Source organism: Coregonus lavaretus (assembly GCF_964263955.1).
Source record: "Coregonus lavaretus genome assembly, chromosome: 11".
Classification (NCBI taxonomy): Eukaryota; Metazoa; Chordata; class Actinopteri; order Salmoniformes; family Salmonidae; genus Coregonus; species Coregonus lavaretus.
Genome location: NC_139998.1, coordinates 44,331,744 through 44,354,122, shown reverse-complemented (window position 1 = coordinate 44,354,122; position 22,379 = coordinate 44,331,744). Strand labels below are relative to the sequence as shown.

General features: G+C 43.5%; 1 protein-coding gene across 2 annotated transcripts in view; it reads left to right on the top strand.

Moving 5' to 3' along the window:
• LOC311136956 (zinc finger RNA-binding protein-like) overlaps nucleotides 1-22,180 on the top strand; it is a 28,256-nt gene extending 6,076 nt beyond the window's left edge. The window contains exons 2-19 of one of the 2 annotated variants that reach the window (XM_084171290.1): nucleotides 5,370-5,601; nucleotides 5,965-6,079; nucleotides 6,322-6,534; nucleotides 6,699-7,009; nucleotides 7,255-7,440; nucleotides 8,137-8,356; nucleotides 8,506-8,660; nucleotides 8,767-8,886; nucleotides 9,309-9,490; nucleotides 12,493-12,619; nucleotides 12,775-13,019; nucleotides 13,993-14,164; nucleotides 15,250-15,424; nucleotides 17,204-17,292; nucleotides 17,480-17,575; nucleotides 17,694-17,805; nucleotides 18,335-18,432; nucleotides 19,310-22,180. In XM_084171290.1, coding sequence (XP_084027416.1) covers nucleotides 5,370-5,601; nucleotides 5,965-6,079; nucleotides 6,322-6,534; nucleotides 6,699-7,009; nucleotides 7,255-7,440; nucleotides 8,137-8,356; nucleotides 8,506-8,660; nucleotides 8,767-8,886; nucleotides 9,309-9,490; nucleotides 12,493-12,619; nucleotides 12,775-13,019; nucleotides 13,993-14,164; nucleotides 15,250-15,424; nucleotides 17,204-17,292; nucleotides 17,480-17,575; nucleotides 17,694-17,805; nucleotides 18,335-18,432; nucleotides 19,310-19,489 — 3,028 coding nt within the window. In that variant the 3' untranslated portion in view covers nucleotides 19,490-22,180. Of the gene's footprint in view, nucleotides 1-5,369; nucleotides 5,602-5,964; nucleotides 6,080-6,321; nucleotides 6,535-6,698; nucleotides 7,010-7,254; nucleotides 7,441-8,136; nucleotides 8,357-8,505; nucleotides 8,661-8,766; nucleotides 8,887-9,308; nucleotides 9,491-12,492; nucleotides 12,620-12,771; nucleotides 13,020-13,992; nucleotides 14,165-15,249; nucleotides 15,425-17,203; nucleotides 17,293-17,479; nucleotides 17,576-17,693; nucleotides 17,806-18,334; nucleotides 18,433-19,309 lie in introns of both variants that reach the window. The other variant, XM_084171289.1, reaches the window with a different exon arrangement.
• The last annotated feature ends 199 nt before the right edge of the window (nucleotides 22,181-22,379 follow it).

Genomic DNA, 22,379 nt, shown 5'->3' with positions numbered 1-22,379 from the left:
CTCGTTTCAAGTCCTGCCACAACATCTCAATTGGGATTAGGTCTGGACTTTGACTAGGCTATTCCAAAACTTCCAATTTGTTGCTTTTTAGCTATTTTCATGTAGACTTGATTGTGTGTTTTGGATCATTGTCTTGCTGCATGACCCAGCTGCGCTTCAGCTTCAGCTCACAGACGGATGGGCTGACATTCTCCTGTAGAATTCTCTGATACAGAGCAGAATTCATGGTTCCTTCTATTAAGGCAAGTCGTCCAGGTCCTGAGGCAGCAAAGCATCCCCAAACCATCACACCACCACCACCATACTTGACCTTTGGTATGATGTTCTTACTGTGGAATGCAGTGTTTCGTTTTCGCCAGGCATAATGCTAGGCTTAATTGATCATTAGAAAACCCTTTTGCAATTAAGTTAGCACAGCTGAAAACTGTTGTGCTGATTAAAGAAGCAATAAAACTGGCCTTCTTGAGACTAGTTGAGTATCTGGAGCATCAGCAATTGTGGGTTCGATTACAGGATCAAAATGGCCAGAAACAAATAACTTTCATCTGAAACTTGTCAGTCTATTCTTGTTCTGAGAAATGAAGGCTATTCCATGCGAGAAATTGCCAAGAAACTGAAGATCTCGTACAACGCTGTGTACTACTCCCTTCACAGAACAACCCAAACTGGCTCTAACCAGAATAGAAAGAGGAGTGGGAGGCCCCTGTGCACAACTGAGCAAGAGGACAAATACATTAGTGTCTAGTTTGAGAAACAGACGCCTCACAGGTCCTCAACTGGCAGCTTCATTAAATAGTACCCGCAAAACACCAGTCTCAACGTCAGCAGTGAAGAGGCGACTCCGGGATGCTGACCTTCAGAGTTGCAAAGAAAAAGCCATATCTCAGACTGGCCAATAAAAGATTAAGATGGGCAAAAGAACACACACTGGACATTTTCTTTGCAACTCTGCCTAGAAGGTCAGCATCGCAGAGTCGCCACTTCACTGTTGACGTTGAGACTGGTGTTTTGCGGGTACTATTTAATTAAGTAAATGAAGGTAAATGTTGCAATTCTTCAGCCATTCCTAAACCTGCGACCAAAAAAAAGCTACATATGGGCAGTATCAAAACAAGTGATCTAATGATTCTGTCTCTTCACAACAAAATCTACAGAGCTGGGCAGAGTTTTGATTCCGTTTTGTGTATCAGTTCATAAACCATGTGCAATGGAATCGGCACAGCGAAAATCTCTTCCCAGCTATTTTGCAACCTGTATGGCGCAGCTGTTAATTTTTTGGTTCTTAAATTAAACTGGTATACTTTTTTATTTATCACATCAGACATTTCCATATATTTTTGTTAGCTGCATGTGTGAAAACTCCACAATTTGAGTTTAACTATAATATTTGTTCTGTCTTTACTGGTGGATTAAACAGATATTGCAACTAGCTTTCTATGGCTTGTTTTAAAAATAGTGATATTCTGGAGATTATTTCATTTTCAAATAACCGAAAGTGAGAGGTTGTAGTCTGAATAATGTGGAAAATACCATTTTTGCAACACTGGGTGAGCCATACTTACTAATCTGCTGGAAAACCAGTTTGGATTTAAGTACAACTTTTGTATGACTGAAGCCTTTAGTGAGAGGTTCAATGCTTTTAATAATTTCAGCCCTTCAAATTCATATTCATTATATAAATCGGCCCTTTTAAATGTTGTCTGGCTTGCCGTTCCAAATAAAGTTGAATATCTTTTGCTCATATAATTAAAAAAACAAGTTGTTCGGTGTAGGCAGGACCATAAGTAAATAGGTAAACTGCGAGATGACTAAATAATTAATCAGGGTGATTTTCCCACAAATAGACAGGTGTTGTCCTTTCCATGGTAGCAAGATCTCATCTATTTTTGCTAACTTTCTATAAAAATGTATTGTAGTGGGATCGTTTCTTTCTTTCGGGATATGAATACCGAGTATGTCCACTTCACCGTCAGACCATTTTATTGGTTAACTACATGGTGATGTAAAAGTTGTTTTTAAGCGATCCAATATGTAATATGATACACTTATCATAGTTTGGTTGTAATCCAGAGGTTTGAGAAATTGTCTAGATCCTCGATGAGGCTGTGCAGGGATCCAAATTGCGGATTTAAAAGAACATGAGTCGTCAGCGTACAATGACGCCTTTGTTTTAAGCCTTGGATTTCTAGCCTCTTGATATTATTGTTGGATCTAATTTTAATAGCTAACATTTCGATCGCCATAGTAAATAGATATGTTGATGGTGGACAACCTTGTTTCACTCCTCTTGACAGTTTAATACTTTCAGAGAAGTATCCATTATTTACTATTTTACACCTGGGGTTGCTATACATAACATTAACCCATTGTATAAGAGATTCTTCTCAATTAAAATAGTCCATGCATTTATATATAAATTCTAGTCGTACTTTATCAAAGGCCTTTTCAAAATCAGCTATGAATACCAGGCCCGGTTTCCCTGATTTTTCATGGTGTTCTATTGTTTCCAGTACTTGTCTTATATTATCTCCAATATATCGTCCCATGTATTGTCTGATCAGGATGAATAATATAACTTTTTTTCAAATTCTATGTGCTAGGATTTTTGCATCACAACACTGAAGTCTAAGGGGCCTCCAGTATTTTAGGTGGACTGGATCTTTATATTTACCACCTGGATCCTGTTTCAGTAATTGTGAAATCAGACCTTCTTGCTGAGTATCTGATAGTCTACCATTTTTATAGGAGTTGTTAAAACATGTTAATAATGTACCTCTGAGTACATCGAAAAAGGTTTGATATACAGTACCTCAACTCGTATGCCATCCAGCCCTGGAGTTTTCCCAGACTTATAGGCTTTGATTGCATCAAGAAGTTCCTCCTCTGTAATTTGGCCTTCAAGAGTCTTTCTGTACAACTGTTAATTTTACACTATTAATAGAAAAAAAAATCCTTAGAATTAACTTCAGTTAGTGGAGATGGAGGAGACTGAAATGAAAACATATGCTTAAAGTACTTTGCTTCCTCTTTCAAAATATTTTTTGGTGAATTGTGGATGACTGTCATTTGTAACAAGTTTTTGTAAATTCTTTTTGGTAGCATTTCTATAATTTGGTGTATTTTTTCCGCCATATTCCATCCAGTTCACTTAATTTTTTAAATAATATATTACACTTGATCTTTCTTAAATAAATTCCTCCAGTACTTTTTGTTTTTCCTCTAACTTATTCTGTGCATCTGGTACAGTTTTTATTGGTATCTACCTGTACTGTTAGTTCCTTTGTTAATATGAACTAAACTCAGAGGACGTTTCTTTTTTTGCTAACTGTCAACTGCGTTTATCTTCAGCAAACGTAACATGTGTAAATATTTGTATGAACATAACAAGATTCAACAACTGAGACATAAACTGAACAAGTTCCACAGACAGTGACTAACAGAAATTGAATATTGTGTCCCTGAACAAAGGGGGGATCAAGTAACAGTCAGTATCTGGTGTGGCCACCAGCTGCATTAAGTACTACAGTGCATCTCCTCCTCATGGACTGCACCAGATTTACCAGTTCTTGCTGTGAGATGTTACCCCACTCTTCCACCAAGGCACCTGCAAGTTCCCTGACATTTCTGGGGGGAAAGGCCCTAGCCCTCACCCTCCGATCCAACAGGTCCCAGGCGTGCTCAATGGGATTGAGATCTGGGCTCTTCGCTGGCCATGGCAGAACACTGACATTCCTGTCTTGCAGGAAATCACGCACAGAACGAGCAGTATGGCTGGTGGCATTGTCATGCTGGAGGGTCATGTCAGGATGAGCCTGCAGGAAGGGTACTACATGAGGGAGGAGGATGTCTTCCCTTTAACGCACAGTGTTGAGATTGCCTGCAATGACAACAAGCTCAGTCCGATGATGGTATGACGGACCCTCCACCTCCAAATTGATCCCGCTCCAGAGTACAGGGCTCGATGTAACGCTCATTCCTTCGACGATAAACGCGAATCCGACCATCACTCCCCCTGGTGAGACAAAACCGCAACTTGTCAGTGAAGAGCACTTTTTGCCAGTCCTGTCTGGTCCAGTGACGGTGGATTTGTGCCAATAGGCGATATTGTTGCTGGTGATGTCTGGTAAGGACCTGCCTTACAACAGGCCTACAAGCCCTCAGTCCAGCCTCTCTCAGCCTATGGCGGACAGTCTGAGCACTGATGGAGGGTTTGTGCGTTCCTGGTGTAACTCGGGCAGTTATTGTTGCCATCCTGTACCTGTCCCGCAGGTGTGATGTTCAGATGTACCGATCCTGTGCAGGTGTTGTTACACGTGGTCTGCCACTGCGAGGACGATCAGCTGTCCGTCCTGTCTCCCTGTAGCTCTGTCTTAGGCGTCTCACAGTACGGACATTGCAATTTATTGCTCTGGCCACATCTGCAGTCCTCATGCCTCCTTGCAGCATGCCTAAGGCACGTTCACGCAGATGAGCAGGGACCCTGGGCATCTTTCTTTTGGTGTTTTTCAGAGTCAGTAGAAAGGCCTCTTTAGTGTCCTAAGTTTTCATAACTGTGACCTTAATTGCCTACCGTCTGTAAGTTGTTAGTTTCTTAACGACTGTTCCACAGGTGCATGTTCATTAATTGTTTATGGTTCATTGAACAAGCATGGGAAACAGTGTTTAAACCCTTTACAATGAAGATCTGTGAAGTTATTTGGATTTTTACAAATTATCTTTGAAAGACAGGGTCCTGAAAAAGGGACATTTTCTTTTTTTGCAGAGTTAATTTTGACCTAAATAGTTTTTGTTTTAAAGATGAGTATTGAATTGCATGGCCTCTAAAATCACATTTTGAAAGTGTCCCATACAATAAAGGGATCTGCTGTACCTATGTAATGTAGGAAAAAGTCAGTTATAAATTATTCTGTCTTTGTTTAAAAATAAGTTGTCATCCAGTAGGCTTTGATTACATTTCCAATATCCTCGCCCACGTGGAAATTCTGTAAGAGTAACGTGTATGCCAATTATTTGATGGTCCGACAGCATTCTGTCCTCTTTAACTTTTAGTGCCAGCGAGAATGACATAAGAAAGTAGTCGAGACGACTAGCAGCAGATCATGCTTTTGTGAATGTTATGTTTTGATTGAAGATGTCAGCTATAACTCTTCTACAAGTTTAAAGCTAAATTGTTAGGCAACAGTGCTTGGCGAGGCAACGATGTAGCAATGTTGAATACAGGAAATAGCCTAATTGTACAGTACTCAGGCTACAGACTTAACATTTAGAGCTGCCCTTGATAAACATCAATGCTTCACTTGGTATTGACAGAGCATCCTCTGTTTCCATTGTGCCTTATTCTTCCCTCCATCTTGTCTCTGTCCCCACAGCGTTCAGCCTCCACCGGCCTACGCCCACCCCACGACAGCCAGCTACAATGTACAGCCGGCCCCTGCCGTGGCCCATGCAGTGACCGCCTCCTATGCCCCTGCACAACCAGCCAGGCCCGTGGCCTACCAGAACCACCCTGCCCCCCCAGACTATGGCTACCGGCAGCCGGACCCCACGCCCCAACCCACCACCACCCCACAGACATACCAGCTACCGGTATACACCGAAACGGTAAGTCCCAATTCCATTCCTTATCTTCCCATTGCATGCTGTCGTCGTGTTTTATCTATTAGCTATTGCAGTGGTCGATCACGATCGACTGGTCGAGCATCAAGGCATTCCTTGTCGATCACCAACATTTTCTGTAGAAAAGCCAACGATAAAGTCATGTTTAAAAAAAAATCTTGGTAGATCTCTGCTTGCTTTTTGACTGAACGTGATCTTGACTCAGAAAAGGTTGGTGACCACTGAGCTATTGTATATAAATGCAAGTACCTGGGGAGAGTTTTAGATCGTTGAAGTCACATGAATCTGTTTTGCATACTAGTTACACTTTTCTGCCATGCATGTTTATTTTGTAAAACAACCTTTCAGGATAACTACAGTTACGGACGTCCGCCTGCAGCCACTAGTTATGAGACTAAGCAGTACTACCAGACGAGTATAGCTCCAGCCCAGAGGACACCAACAGAAGCTTACTACCAGACAGGTGAGTCATTGCCAACCTTATTCCCACGCATAATCACACATAAACAGTCATAATGTTGAAATGTTCTCTCTTGTCTGACAGTACATTGTTTTGTTTTTTACTGTGTTATACACTATTCATTTAAACACACTACTGTGCAAAAGAACTTGGCTGCTGATATACTGCAAAAGCCAGTATATTGAATATCGTTGAACTGGAGCCTGTTAAACAACACTGTGATGGTGTCCTTCCCTTCCTTATAGGCGTGAAGAGTGGCTACAGTCCAGTCAGCACAGTGTACAGCCAGCCGCCACCACCACAGAGGCAGGTCTCAGCTTTAAAGCCTCTGGCCCCCGCCAGCTCAGTGTCCACTAGCTACAACGTCTACCCAGTGTCCACCAGTGTACAGCAGCCTCCCATCTCGTCTTACACCCCCTGCTCCTCCTTCAACTCCACAGCTGCCACCTCCTACTCGGGTAAGAACGAGAGCTTATCCTCACACAGCCAAGGATCAACCTTTGTGAAATTCAAGCAAGCACAGCTTGCATATTTGTCACAGCGTATGTTCTTAGTGTGACCCCCCCCCCCCCCCCCCCCCCCCTTCTGCTCCGTCTCAACTCTCCATTTTTCACCTCCTCAGGCGTCAGCTACTCTACTTATGATTCGAGTGGCTACACTTCCACCCCCTCCTACTACCAGCCTGCTCAGCTGCCTCCTCCTCAGCCCCAGCCGCCCCCCCAGCAGTCCCAGCCGCCCATGCAGCCGCCTCCCAAGCAGCTCACCAGCTCCTCCTGGAGCAACGCAGGCAGCAACATGGTGACCGCTCCCACGGTCAACGCCTACAAGAAGCCCATGTTCCACCAGAACAAGCTTCAGAAGCCGAAAGGGCCGCCCAAGCAGCCCCAGTTGCACTACTGTGACATCTGCAAGATCAGCTGTGCTGGCCCGCAGGTAGTGGTGCTTTGTGGGTGATGCGTTATGAGAAGGACAGATTATTTGTTGGCAACGGACATAACTACTTTAGAGTCAAATGAATGTACAATATTGTAACATACAACAGTTAAACATGTAATGTGCCTAAGATTAGACGTACTGTAGCAACACAGGATGGACAGTGTTTAATTTTTTTAATTTTGTTGAAGGTTTGATTTTGTAGGTATGTTGAATTAACTGTTGTTAAATTGTTTTCTCTGCAGACATACAGGGAGCACCTCGAGGGCCAGAAGCACAAGAAGAAGGAGGCAGCTCTGAAGTCTGGCAGCGCGGGGGGGAGCAACGGGCCCCGGGGGATTCAGACCCAGCTACGCTGTGAACTATGTGACATTGCCTGCACTGGCGTAGACGCGTACGCCGCCCATATCCGAGGGGCCAAGCACCAGAAGGTCAGCGCAGCTGCACTGACAGGAGTAACATCAGGCAACTAGCTAGCTAATTGATGCACTGTTTAGCTAGCTAATTGATGCACTGTTTAGCTAGCTAACTGATGCACTGTTTAGCTAGCTAACTGATGCACTGTTTAGCTAGCTAACTGATGCACTGTTTAGCTAGCTAACTGATGCACTGTTTAGCTAGCTAATTTGTCTAGATCAGCTCTGGGATAGTCACACATGTTGGTGTATCTTTAGTGGAACACTTTTAATCTGGTATTTATGTGACATCCATTTCATTGTTAATTTTATTTTATTTAGCCAGTATAGGCCACTCCGTAACAGTTGCCACTGTTTTCCAGGGAGTCCTAGGATCCCACCTCGCAATGTATTATGATGTTTTATTTAGGGCCGGAACGATACCAGTATTGTGGTACTCGTTAGTCACGTGGCAAGGAAACAAAACACTAAGTGGATTAACTTCTTTAGGAGAACCGCCCTAATGTTGGAAACAAACATCATTATGTTGTCATCCAGAGTCACATGTATTTATTTTCCAAGCTATAGCACAATATTTTACATACAGCAGGTTTTTAAAGGATCAAAGAGTTTGGTCTCCTTCGTGTTTTCATTTTTGCCATGGAAAAAATATTGCAATACTGGTATCGTCCATGCCCTAGTTTTATTTATCTTCCTCTTAACCCTGTGTAGGTGGTGAAGCTCCACACCAAACTAGGCAAACCTATACCTTCAACTGAGCCTGTTTTAGTGAACAATGCTCCAATTATCTCAACGTCGACAGCTGGGAAGACAACCCCTATCGTTGTTACAGCAACTGCCCCTGTAGCGCTACCCAAACCGGTGGTTGTAAACGCAGTAAAGGCCCCAGCACCTGTGAAGAAGCCAGTCACACCCAAAATAACCATCCTTGGTAAGTCTTCCAAGGAACAAGTGTTTATTAGTTGGAATTATGATATCTGTGCTGACAGATTAAACCAATGTTTAACTTAAGCAGTCATTTTGGACTCAAACTACAATGCTAAATTGCTCCATACTAATATTTTGCCTTTCTCTTGACAGCCAACAAGCCGGCAACCCCTCAAGTAGCCAAGGTGAATGAGGCCAAGCAGTCAGCAACAGCGTCTAAGAGTGAGACCACGAGTGACGATGAGGACGGAGATGGAGTGGGGAGGCAGGGGGACGTCCAGCCTGTGGGACATGACTATGTGGAGGAGGTAGGAGTTCATTTATTTCTAATTTATTTCATTGATTCACTAACCATGTTGTTAAAGATACTAAGGTTATGGTATGTTGTAATGCAAGTTATTTTTTTATCCTCAGGTGCGTAATGATGATGGGAAGGTGATTCGCTTCCACTGTAAACTCTGTGAATGCAGTTTCAATGACCCCAACGCTAAAGACATGCACTTGAAGGGGCGCAGGCACCGGCTGCAGTACAAGGTAAGAAAATGCATCGTATAGCGCCATCTTTTTGCAAGATGTTTCTAGAGCTAGCAGCTATGTACTACAATGCACTTATTGTATTGGCGAAATTAATTGACTATAACATAGGCCTTGAACCCTGTGACCTGTTGTACAAGCGTTATGTCAAGTCACTGCTAAACTAGCGCCACTAGATGGCAGACTTTGTTTAGGCAGGATGTAGACATTGCTTGACATGACCTGTAGCCCCTTTGTCATTTGGTCATCCGTTGAATTATGTATACCTTGACACATCATATGATGATTTATTTGCATGATAGCTATAGGCCTACCTCTCAGTTCGAGAGCCTGCTACTCACTCACTGGGTGTGTGATATGTGTGTGAATGTATGAATGACAGCTCTTGACATTGTTACTATCCCTTCCTTCCCCTCCTGTAGAAGAAGGTGAACCCAGAGCTGCCGGTGGAGATCAAGCCCAGTAACCGGGCCAGGAAGCTGCAGGAGGGCAAACTGAGGAAACAGAAACAGAAGGCTGTGCTGAAGAGACAGCGCGATGATGAGCAGCGCTGGCACTTGGAGATGAGGTCAGAGCCAGACAGCAGCTGGCACACAGAGATGAGGTCAGAGCCCTTGCTTAGGCACAGATCTAGGATCAATCTTACCCTCCCCAAATCCTAGCCTCATCAATTTGGGGTTAAGGTTTGAGCAGTGCTTAGGGTCATTCTTCCTATTTTTCGTGCTGATGATGTCAGCGGAAGGCAGAGCAGGGGAACCCCGCTGGTGGGTGCTGGGTAAACTCCCCATGTAGTTTTGCAGCCCACGCTGTCACACTGTGGTTCAACCACAAGGGGATTCCCCTGCCTTCCTCATTAATAGAGATATATTGATCTTATTATGCCTGTTCCCATTTTCATTACCTTTCCTCCTAATACATTAATAGAATGCCTGCAACATCTCAAGTGATGAGAACTCAAATCAAATGTATTTATAAAGCCCTTTTTACGTCAGCAGATGTCACAAAGTGCTATACAGAAACCCAGCCTAAAACCCCAAACAGTAAGCAATGCAGATGTAGAAGCACGGTGGCTAGGGAAAAACTCCTTAGAAAGGCAGGAACCTAGGAAGAAACGTAGAGAGGAACCTGGCTCTGAGGGGTGGCTGTTCCGGGTGGAGATTATAAGAGTACATGGCCATTAAGACGAGATTGTTCTTCAAGATGTTCAAACGTTCATAGATGACCAGCAGGGTCAAATAATAATCACAGTGGTTGTAGAGGGTGCAACAGGTCAGTACCTCAGGAGTAAAAGTGAGTTTTAGCTTTTCATAGCCGAGCATTCAGAGGTTGAGACAGCAGGTGCGGTAGAGAGGGAGTCGAAAACAGCAGGTCCGGGACAAGTTAGCATGTCCGGTCAACAGGTCAGGGTTCCATAGCCGCAGGCAGAACAGTTGAAACTGGAGCAGCAGCACGACCAGGTGGACTGGGGACAGCCAGGAGTCATCAGGCCAGTTAGTTCTGAGGCATGGTCCTAGGGCTCAGGTCCTCCCGGAGGGGAGGGAGGGAGAGAGAATTAGAGGGAACATACTTAAATTCACACAGGACATCAGATAAGACAGGAGAATTACACCAGATATACCAGACTGACCCTAGCCCTCCGGTACATAGACTATTGCAGCATAGGTACTGGAGGCTGAGACGGGGGGTTGGAGGACACTGTGGCCCCGTCCGACGCTACCCCTGGACAGGGCCAACCAGGCAGGATATAACCCCACCCACTTTGCCAAAGCACAGCCCCCACACCACTAGAGGGATATCAACAGACCACCAACTTACTACCCTGAGACAAGGCTGAGTATAGCCCATGAAGATCTCCTCCACCACACGAGCCTGAGGGGGCGCAAACCCGGACAGGAAGATCACGTCAGTGACTCAAACCACTCAAGTGACGCACCCCTCCTAGGGACGGCATGGAAGAGCACTAGTAAGCCATTAACTCAGCCCTCATAATAGGGTCAGAGGCAGGGGAGCCGGCCAGGCAGAGACGGCAAGGGCGGTTCGTCGCTCCAGTGCCTTGCCATTCACCTTCGCACCCCTGGGCCAGACTACAGTAGGACCTACTGAAGAGATGAGTCTTCAGTAAAGACTTAAAGGTCGAGACCGAGTCGGCGTCTCTCACATGGATAGGCAGACCGTTCCATAAAAATGGAGCTCTATAGGAGAAAGCCCTGCCTCCAGCTGTTTGCTTAGACATTCTAGGGACAATAAGGAGGCCTGCGTCTTGTGAGCGTAAGTGTAGGTATGTACGGCAGGACCAAATCGGAGAGATGGGTAGGAGCAAGCCCATGTAATGCTTTGTAGGTTAGCAGTAAACCCTTGAACTCAGCCCTAGCCTTAACAGGAAGCCAGTGTAGAGAGACTAGCACTGGAGGAATATGATCAAATGTTTTGGTTCTAGTCAAGATTCTAGCAGCAGTGTTTAGAACTAACTGAACTTTATTTAGTGCTTTATCTGGGTAGCTGGAGAGTAGATCATTGCAGTAGTCTAATCTAGAAGTGACAAAAGCATGGATTAGCTTTTCTGCATCATTTTTGGACAATGTTTAAGATTTTTGCGAAGATGGATAAAAGCTGTCCTTTAAATATTCTTGATATGTTCTTCAAAAGAGAGATCAGGGTCCAGAGTAACGCCGAGGTCCTTCACAGTTTTATTTGAGACGACTGTACAACCATCAAGATTAATTGTTAGATCCAACAGAAGATCTCTTTGTTTCTTGGGACCTAGAACTAGCACCTCTGTTTTGTCCGAGTTTAAAAGTAAAACATTTTCCGCCGTCCACTTCCTTATGTCTGAAACACAGGCTTCCAGGGTAGACAATTTTGGGGCTTCACCATGTTTCATCGAAATGTACAGCTGTGTGTCGTCCGCATAGCAGTGAAAGTTGACATGTGTTTCCGAATGACATCACCAAGAGGGAGAATATATAGTGAAAACAATAGTGGTCCTAAAACGGAACCTTGAGGAACACCGAAACGTACAATTGATTTGTCAGAGGACAACCATCCACAGAGACTAACTGATATCTTTCCGACAGATAAGATCTAAACCAGGCAAGAACTTGTCTGTGTAGAATAATTAGGGTTTCCAATCTCTCCAAAAGAATGTGGTGATCGATGGTGTCAAAAGCAGCACTAAGGTCTAGGAGCACGAGGACAGATGCAGAGCCTTGGTCTGACACCATTAAAATGTAATTTACCACCTTCACGAGTGCAGTCTCAGTACTATAATGGCGTCTAAAACCAGACTGAAGCGTTTCATATTTGTCTTCAGGAAGGCAGTGAGTTGCTGCGCAACAGCTTTTTCAAAGAATGTTGAGAGGAATGGGAGATTTGAAATAGTCTGAAAGAGGAGTCCGTAATTTGCTTTCTATTGATCATGATCTTTTCGTTGAAGAAGTTCTCTTGATTTCCCCCTGCAGAATCTTGCAAACGGCTTTCCAAAAGTCTCAAAGACGTTTCCTTATAGCTCCTGATCAGCATTTTCACCTGACAGACAGGTACCTCAGCAGAAAAATTACCCAGTCTGAATATTTAATAATCCTGTGCTGTATTTGTGTCCTCTGCCAGCCGCTATGAGGAGGACATGTACTGGAGGAGGATGGAGGAGGAGCAGTTGTACTGGGGGGAGCAGAGACACAGAATGGCCCCCCCTCCGCTCATGAGCCGGCCCGGCATGCCAGTGCCCCCCCTACTGGTGAGAATCAATGATTCAATCAATCAATCATTGCTTGATTTACATGAACTTGACCACTAGAGGAAAAACTGGTGTTTTAGCTTTTCAGTTTGTTTCCAGAAGTGGCTAGTTTTAAGAGGGAACTTGGTTTTATTGAGCTCTTCTCCCCTTAGCAGCCTATGCGTCGGCCGGACTCCCCAGACGACCGCCACATCATGGCCAAACACTCCACCATCTACCCTGTGGAGGAGGAGCTGCAGGCGGTGCAAAGGATCGTCTCCCACACTGAGAGAGCCCTCAAACTGGTGTCTGACTCCCTGCTGGAGAAAGAGCCTCCCGCTGCTGTGACAGAGGCTGTGACAGAGGCTGTGACAGAGGCTGTGACAGAGGCTGTGACAGAAGCTGATGCTGGAGAGAAAGTGTAAGAGCTGTATGGGTCTGTACTAGTGTTCTACATCATTCACACTCTCACTTCCACACACAATGTTCTACATCATTCATACTCTCACTTCCACACACAATGTTCTACATCATTCACACTCTCACTTCCACACACAATGTTCTACATCATTCATACTCTCACTTCCACACACAATGTTCTACATCATTCATACTCTCACTTCCACACACAATGTTCTACATCATTCATACTCTCACTTCCACACACAATGTTCTACATCATTCATACTCTCACTTCCACACACAATGTTCTACATCATTCATACTCTCACTTCCACACACAATGTTCTACATCATTCATACTCTCACTTCCACACACAATGTTCTACATCATTCATACTCTCACTTCCACACACAATGTTCTACATCATCAATACTCTCACTTCCACACACAATGTTCTACATCATCAATACTCTCACTTCCACACACAATGTTCTACATCATTCATACTCTCACTTCCACACACAATGTTCTACATCATTCATACTCTCACTTCCACACACAATGTTTTACATCATTCATACTCTCACTTCCACACACAATGTTCTACATCATTCATACTCTCACTTCCACACACAATGTTCTACATCATTCATACTCTCACTTCCACACACAATGTTCTACATCATTCATACTCTCACTTCCACACACAATGTTTTACATCATTCATACTCTCACTTCCACACACAATGTTCTACATCATTCATACTCTCACTTCCACACACAATGTTCTACATCATCAATACTCTCACTTCCACACACAATGTTCTACATCATTCATACTCTCACTTCCACACACAATGTTCTATACAAAACATGTATATTTGAATGTTCCGTAACGCTGATCCCTCGTGGTGTGGGCCATGGGCATGTAGCCTGATCTGTAGCTTTTTCTTTACTTATCCCTGCTGGTCCTCTGATCCCTGGTGTATAGACCGGACAACCAGGCAGCCCGTATGCTGAAGGGGGTGATGAGGGTGGGCATCCTGGCCAAGGGCCTGCTGCTCCATGGGGATAGGAACGTGGAGCTCATTCTGCTGGCTGCCAAGAAGCCCACCCTCTCTCTGCTGAAGGACATCGCTGAGCAGCTACCCAAAGAAATGGCGGTAAGACCACTGTCAGCTTTCCTTTAGTGGAATCACTGTCTTTTAGGATCCACTTGTTTATGAGATGGAGGTGGGATTTTCTACATGCAGTTGGATTACACACCAGAAATATTAATCACATCAACCATTATAAGCAACTTTTCCCCCATCATATTTGTTAGGCAGTGTCACATCGCTATTTGGTCAAAAGAGGAAATCTGATAATTTAATGACAAACCACAACTCTTTACTTCATGTCATGAGGTTGTCATCAGGGCTAAAGTAAAATAAATCTGCACCAAGAATGGAGGAGGAACTTATTGTAAGATCACACAATCATTAATGATTAAAGGAGAGTGGATACAGATGGACATCAAGGCTATTCAAGACGAACAGTCAAGGAGAGGACCTATACCAAACGGATTTGGGTTAAAAAAGTACTTGTTTTCTTTCAAATTCTTTGGCTGCGCTTGATTGAGCAATGAGCTTGTCTGGCACAATGGAAACAATGGAATAGTACAAAAAATAAAACCCTTGCTGAATTTTCACAAGTGCAAATTCTGCACATCTGGCACTCCAAGCAGGTTCATTAAACGTTCAAAGTATTTGAAAGAAAACAAATACTATTTGAACCTAGGTCTTATACCAAATAAACGTGTAGATTAAACCATGGTGTGTGAGTGTTGCATTTCCTTCCTCCCTCCTGAAGTTCTGGTACAATAAGTGTTTCATTAGGAGTGCATTTGACTGATCTTTAGTGCCACTGCCTGGTTATGAGTTATGACACCTGAACCCTACAGAGAGAGTGGGGCTATAGTTAAAATGTACTCCCCTAAGGTTACATAAAGCCATTGGGGGGGGAAAAGCATTTGTGCCCATTTATTGACAATTACTGTCAAAAATATAATCTACATTTGTCCATTTGCACAAGGTTATCTAAATTGGCCCTTTTAAAAGCTAAATGGAACTATTGAGAAATAATTTGATTATCTGGGGAAAAATACATTAATCCAGTGCCCTATCAAACTAATCCCCCCTCCCAGTCCATAAAGATAACCCCCTCCCCTCCTCTGTAGTGAGTAATCCAGTGTCCTTTTAACCGGCAGCCATTTTCTGAAGATCAGTATGAGGTGATGTCTCACCCTGAGGAAGCCAACATCGTGATTTTTTCGAGCAAGGAGCCAAAAATGCAGGTCACCATCTCTCTAACCTCGCCGCTGATGAGGGAGGACCCTGCCCCTGAGAAGGAGGAAAAGGCAGGAGACAAAGCGGCTGAGAAAGGTTAGAGAAGCCAAGCTTTCAGTCCAATAAATGCACTGTATGTCCCCCAAACCTCAAGCTCAACAAAAAAAGAAAAAATGGGACATTTTAACCAAGCACATATTGACTATTTCATCCAAATGTGGTAGATATCGTAGAATAATACTTTTGTTTTTCCCATCCCGGCCCCTGATGATATGAAATGAATTGACTCACCATTCGTTTCTGTCTCTTGTTTTAATTTATCCATTATTTCCAGTACCAGTAGTCCCGTTTTTCACTTTCCTTTGTCCGATATGGAAATCTAAAGCAGGGCTCTCCGACCTTTCTATGCCATTAAGGTTTGTGTGTATGTTTCTCTGAACATGCCCAGATAGGCCCTGTGAAACCATGACAACAATGGAAGTACTGAACTATGTGAAGATGATGCCCAGGGATAAGGGTGCCTCTATTATCACTTTTTTCTGAAATTAAGTAATTACATTATTTTGTTACCATTGATCTCCATGTCTAATTCTGTCATCATGTAATTGGTCAATAGTTGCTAAGGGATTTCACAAGGTCCCATGACCTGCCCACACTTCCATCTCTCATGCCTGCAAACTGAAACGGCATTATCAAAGTATTGATTGACAAGGTGTTGGAGTGTAATTCTATCCCCACACAATGGTCTCTATTGAAGTTGGGACTAGATTGGTGAATTGATTAGGCTGCGATGCCATTCAACCCCTGTTGCATTGCAGCACACCTTAGAACCATTGTGAGATGTAAAACACTCCCTCACCTAATTTGAGCTGATTTCACCTTTTTCTATTACTGTATATACCCTACTTGGAAAACAAATTATATTTCCCATTGCTTAAGTTGTGTTTGGGTTTGTTGATCAGTGTGTCTGCCTGTATCAGCAGACCTAAACAACATACAGTATGTACATGTATATCCCCCTGTAACAGAGGCGAACGCAGGGGTGGGCAATATTTTTTGCTCAAGGGCCACATCGGGATTTCAAAATTCAGTGGAGGGCCACGCAGATTTTTTTCCGGACCGATTTGTTTGTCAAAAGCAATATGCGGGCCAGAAAAAGGGCAGTTATTTGAAAACGTATAGGTCCATTATAATTTCTACATACTTTCTATCTAGTTTTAGATGCTCAATAAGCACCCCCCCCACACACACACACACACACACACACTTAATGTTTTACTCAAACCTCCCGCGGGCTGGATTGAATGGGCTCGCTGGCCGGTTCGCTGGCTGTAGTTTGCCCACCCCTGAGCTAACGTCTACCACGCTTGCCACAACAGTCTCTAGGAACATGAAAGTATGGAAAGCCCCATGGTACTGCTTACTGTAGCTTATCTTGTGAAATTACATTTCGCCACCGCTCTAAATGACTAAGAAGTTACCATTTGGCATTCCATATGTCTATTCAGTTCAATATGTCTGTCTATTGATAAATAGTATGACATGGCAATGGATGCATTAAGAACATCAAGTCCCAAATCAGAATTCCTTCAGTTCCCAACTTCAACGCAATATAGGCACATTGTCTTACCATGGAAACGATTCGTGGTAAGACTGACGTACAGTAATCATTTTGTTGAATTATCCTGTTTGTCATCTTTTGTTAAACACATCCAATGCAAATACTTAAAATATTTCATTATCTCTCTGTTGTTATTACCGGGCCATAACCCATCAAACTATGTGAAACAGTACTGTAGGTGGCTCTGCTGGACAGTCATATGAGTGATCGATCAGTAATCAATGAGCCAGTGTGTCCTTTCTCTCCTACTCTAGGGGTGCCTGAGAAGGACCCTGCTGATGTTTTGAACCAGAAGAAGTGCCTGGAGTACCTAGCTGCTCTGAGACACGCCAAGTGGTTCCAGGTAAAGACAATATGTACAATGGCTCACTTCAAAGTAGCCAGAATCCCGGATCGTGACGATGACAGCGATGGAGTTGGCAAGACGGTACAAACCGATCTGGGACTCAGGCTAACTCCAAAGTATTCCAGGCTAGCCTGTCTGTTTAACACTACTGTAACGTGTGTGTGTGTGTGTGTGGTATCTACAGGCTCGTGCCAATGGTCTTCAGTCCTGTGTGATCATTATTAGAGTGTTACGGGATCTCTGCCAGCGAGTGCCAACCTGGGGCAAGATGCCATCCTGGGTGAGGATGTTCTGTCTCAGTGTTCAGCTTTTCTAATGAAGCTCATTGATGATAATTGACGTTTTCCGTTGTGTGAATTGTCTTACGTGATGTGTGTGTGTCCTTTCCCTGTGTTCAGGCTATGGAGCTGCTGGTAGAGAAGGCCATCAGCAGTGCCACGGGGCCCCTCGGCCCAGGGGAAGCCATGCGTAGGGTCCTGGAATGTATCGCTACAGGCATCCTACTGCCAGGTGAGGGAGTTGTAGTATTAGTTAGTATCAGCTAGTATTAGTTAGGCAGGGTGGGATCACCCCACATCTATTAGTTAGGTAGGGTGGGATCACCCCACATCAAATTGGTCCCGTGTGGCTCAGTTGGTAGAGCATGGTGTTTGCAACGCCAGGGTTGTGGGTTCGATCCACACGGGTGACCAGTACGAAAATGTATGCACTCACTACTGTAAGTCGCTCTGGATAAGAGCGTCTGCTAAATTACAAATGTAAGAAAATGTACTGTAGCTTGGTTTTTTACCCACCTAGAGCACCTTTGTTCTCTAGCGCTTCCCACTGGTCATTCAGGGTCCAAGCGGTTAAAAGAAAGGGGAAACTTGCAGTTTGCACTGTACAGTGTGCTTTGTCAGCGGTATACATAGCTCTGAACATGAAGTAAGTTGTTCAGAGTGGTGGTATGTAAGCAGTGAGTGGAACAATCTAAATAATGAGAGAGAGAGAGAGAGAAAAACACACTTGACTGATTTTGTCTTCCTCTTTCTTCTCTTAGACGGTCCTGGGCTGCTGGACCCCTGTGAGAAACACCAAACCGATGCTCTAGGGAGCATGACCAAACAAGCCAGGGAAGACATTACTGCCAGCGCACAGGTACGATCACTCTCACCATGTGATTGGTATAATCACCTGTAACATTTGGAGGTCTACCACCTTAGACTGGGAACCTGCGCTGCATACAGAAGACATTGAATATGAATTTCAGTAAAGAAATCATGGATAAGGTGTGTGTGTGTGTATATGTGTATATATATATATATATATATACACACACACCCTTTAAACCCTCTATGTTCCTTTGAGAATGCTCTTTCAAACTCACTGAGATCTCTTCTAATATTGAGTTGCACCCTTTTGCCCTCAGAACAGCCTCTATTCGTCAGGGCATGGACTCTACAAGGTGTTGAGCGTTCCACAGGGATGCTGGCCCATGTTGACTCCAATGCTTCCCACAGTTGTGTCAAGTTGGCTGGATGCCCTTTGGGTGGTGGACCATTCTTGATACACACGGGAAACTGCTGAGCGTGAAAAACCCAGCAGCGTTGCAGTTCTTGACACAAACCGGTGTGCATGGCACCTACTACCATACCCTGTTCAAAGGCACTTACATTAGTCTTGACCATTCACCCTCTGAATGGGGCACACACAATCCATGTCTCAATTGTCTCAAGGCTTAAAAATCCTTCTTTAACCTGTCTCCTCCCCTTCATCTACAATGATTTTGAAGTGGATTTAACAAGTGACATCAATCAAGGGATCATAGCTTTCACCTGGATTTACCTGTTCAGTCTATGTCATGGAAAGAGCAGGTGTTAAGGTTTTGTACACTCATATCCATCTAACTTAAACCCCTAGTTATTATGCTAGCTCTGGTTACACTACATTCGTCTTTGATTTTCACCCATTGATATGTGTGAGAATGGAATGTGTTTGAAGTCCACTGATCCTCCTCTCGTCTCTCTGGTTCCAGCATGCTCTGCGACTGCTGGCGTTCCGTCAGATCCACAAGGTTCTGGGAATGGACTCCCTGCCGGCGTCCAAGGCCAGCGCTCGGAACCGCAAGCGCAGACGGGACGGGAGCGAGACGGGAGAAGGAGAGGGGGAGGGCAAGAAAGACAAGAAGGAGGATGCAGAAGAGATGGATGCTTGATCTCTGACAGAGCAGCATTAGCTTGGATGACCGTCTGGTTCTGCTTCTAATGCTGGCATGAGAATGATAGAGTAAAACAGAAACATATCGCCACCCAGGCTAGAGCAGGTTAGTAGTCTATACAGGCAGAATGTCACATCCTTTACGTTTCTTTTTAAATTCTCAATCTATATGAATATAACTGACTTAGTCGTAACATTTCTGTCTCCCCTAGAGGGAATGGGAGGGGAAAGGTAAAGATTATTTACTGTAATTCTCTCCCATGCACACTGTACTGTAACGTACTGTAGATGTACTTCAAATCGTGCTGAAAATTGACTCTTCAAATCGTGCTGAAAATTGACTTTAACGTCACTGACTGACTGAAGTTTCTAGGAGCTAATGACTGATAGCCTGATCCCAGATTTTTATGTGCTTCATGACAACGATTGTCAGAGGAGTTTGCTGAAGCACATACTGATCTGGAACAGGCTAAATGATTGCATCATTCCATTTCCCGAATATTTGCCCACTCAGCTTCTGAAGCCCTCCCATTTACAGTACCTGTACCAACCACTGTTCCTTACATTGTTTTCTATGTACTGTAAGGACTGTTTCATAGAAGCCTACATTTTAATGAAGAACTTGTAGCTTTTTCGCCCTGCTATTCTTATTGAAGAGAAGCTTTAATCCTTTACTGTACAGGCCAGTTATCATATACTGAAGACTGCAGGAGTTCCTCATTTAGGTGCATGTATTGAAATTAGTTTTGTGGAATAGGATGGGTTTTGCTGATGGGTCTAACCCTAATGTCTCGTCCAAAACTGAGATTTGCAATATGATTAGGAAAAAGTGGTATGTCATGGAATGAAGGGTACCGTAACAGTTTTCCTTGGGTTGGGTTTATTTTCATCCTGCCGACAGCTAGCAGCACCCAAGTAATCATCACTTCAGAGCGCAGCTGCACAGGAACAGATCATAATGCCCATGGTCAATTTGGTTTGACATTTGATATCACAAGTTGGGGACCATCAGTAAATTACACAATGTACATGGGACAACATTTAAATATGTCAATAGCTCCAAATTTCAATGACTTAACCTCAAACCAACTATACAATGTATAAATTAATATACAAATATTGAAAGCATTTAAAGAGAACAGGTGTGCAACATGAAGTTATTGTCCCATTTATATTGTGTAATTTATTGACAGTCCCTAACTAGCTCCACAGATGGGCTATCCAAAGTCAACCCAACTTTGCCAGAGTCGCACACCAGGCGGCTGAAGTGAGTTAGTGAAAGAAGTTGGCTAACTTGCTAGCTAGTCTAGACTACTTCGAAACATGGTTAGACTATTTCAATTTATCCAGAAGGGTGAGTGAATGTAACTGTACTGTTTTGGCATAGGGAAGGTACAAATGCTTCCCACGTTTGAACACACACTAGACACCCACATCAGAGCACGCCTCTGAAACCGTTGTCGCATTTCCTACTGAGGAGACTTGAAACCAAGGCTAAATCAGTAAGTTCAGCCCCCCTTTAATGACAGACATGAGTACATTAAAGTAAGTTAAACATGTACAGTTAATTGTGCCTAAATTACAGGCAATGACAAAAAAATGCAAAAGCTGTAACGTAAAGCACTGTGTAGTCTATATAAAGATGCCTATAAATTTGTCAGACACCTGAAAATAAAAAAATATAGCTTTTTGCAAGATGTGATTGCACCACAAAACGCTTTTAAGGAAAATGTTTTGTTTAAGAGGAGTTGACAGACCGCTCATATGCTGCACAGTTTACGTCTAGCATGCTACGAGAATAAAGCACTTCTGAAATGAATTATTTATTATATTTTTTTCATTTAAACTTGCCTATCAACAAACTTGTATTTTGTGGAGTGTGTTACCAGAGGAAAATGTATTGAGTGAGAACTGAAATGATCAAGGGTTATAGTCTTAAGACTTTCTTCCTTGTGCCTGCATGGTTTTGTGTATAGGAGATTTCTTGGATAGCGCTTTTCTAGACACCCAAAGTGCTTTACATAGTAATGGGGAAGCTCACCTCATCCACCACCAATGTGTGGCACCCACTTGGGTGATGCACGGTCAGCAATTTGCACTAGAATGCTCACCACTCATCAGCTATCAGGTAGAGAGGCGAGGAGGAGTGATATATGCCAATATATATGGACTGATGGTTCTAAAAGGGGAACATTGTAATAAATCAATACTGTATCATGCAATATTTTGAACATCCATGTGATGAATGAGGAAAAATGCAGATATCTTTGTATTAAGGGTGTTGTAAAAAACTGCTTGTGCTTTTCACGTTGATTTTATTTATAAAGAGCACCGTTGTGGGCGCGGCGGTCTATGGCACCGCATCTCCGTGCTAGAGGCGTCACTACAGACCCTGGTTCGATTCCAGGCTGTATCACAACCTGTCGGTTAATGCGAGTCCCATAGGGCGGCGCACAATTGGCCCTGCGTCGGCCGGGGTAGGCCGTCATTGTAAATAAGAATGTGTTCTTAACTGACTTGCCTAGTTAAAAAAAAAGTAAATGCCTATTTTAATTAACTATTTTGTCTTTGGAGGGTGTTGCAATCGACTTTGTTTTGTTAAAAGGAGTGTTAACGTAGCTGTAATATTATTGGATTGTCTTTGTAGTGCTGCCTAAAACCAAGGATGGATATTAAAGATTTAACTCATGTAGGTCTACTTTTCTCATTGTGGGAATGAATAATTGATTATTTTTGACAGAACTGGCGCCCCACGCACCTTGTAAAATGTGTTGCCAGTCATGTCACAGGAAAAATGATCAGGGCTTCCACAAAAGAGCAACTGTATCCTATCACATCCTCTGGCATACTGAATATTCATGAATGGAAAGGAGGCAATCAGATGAGAT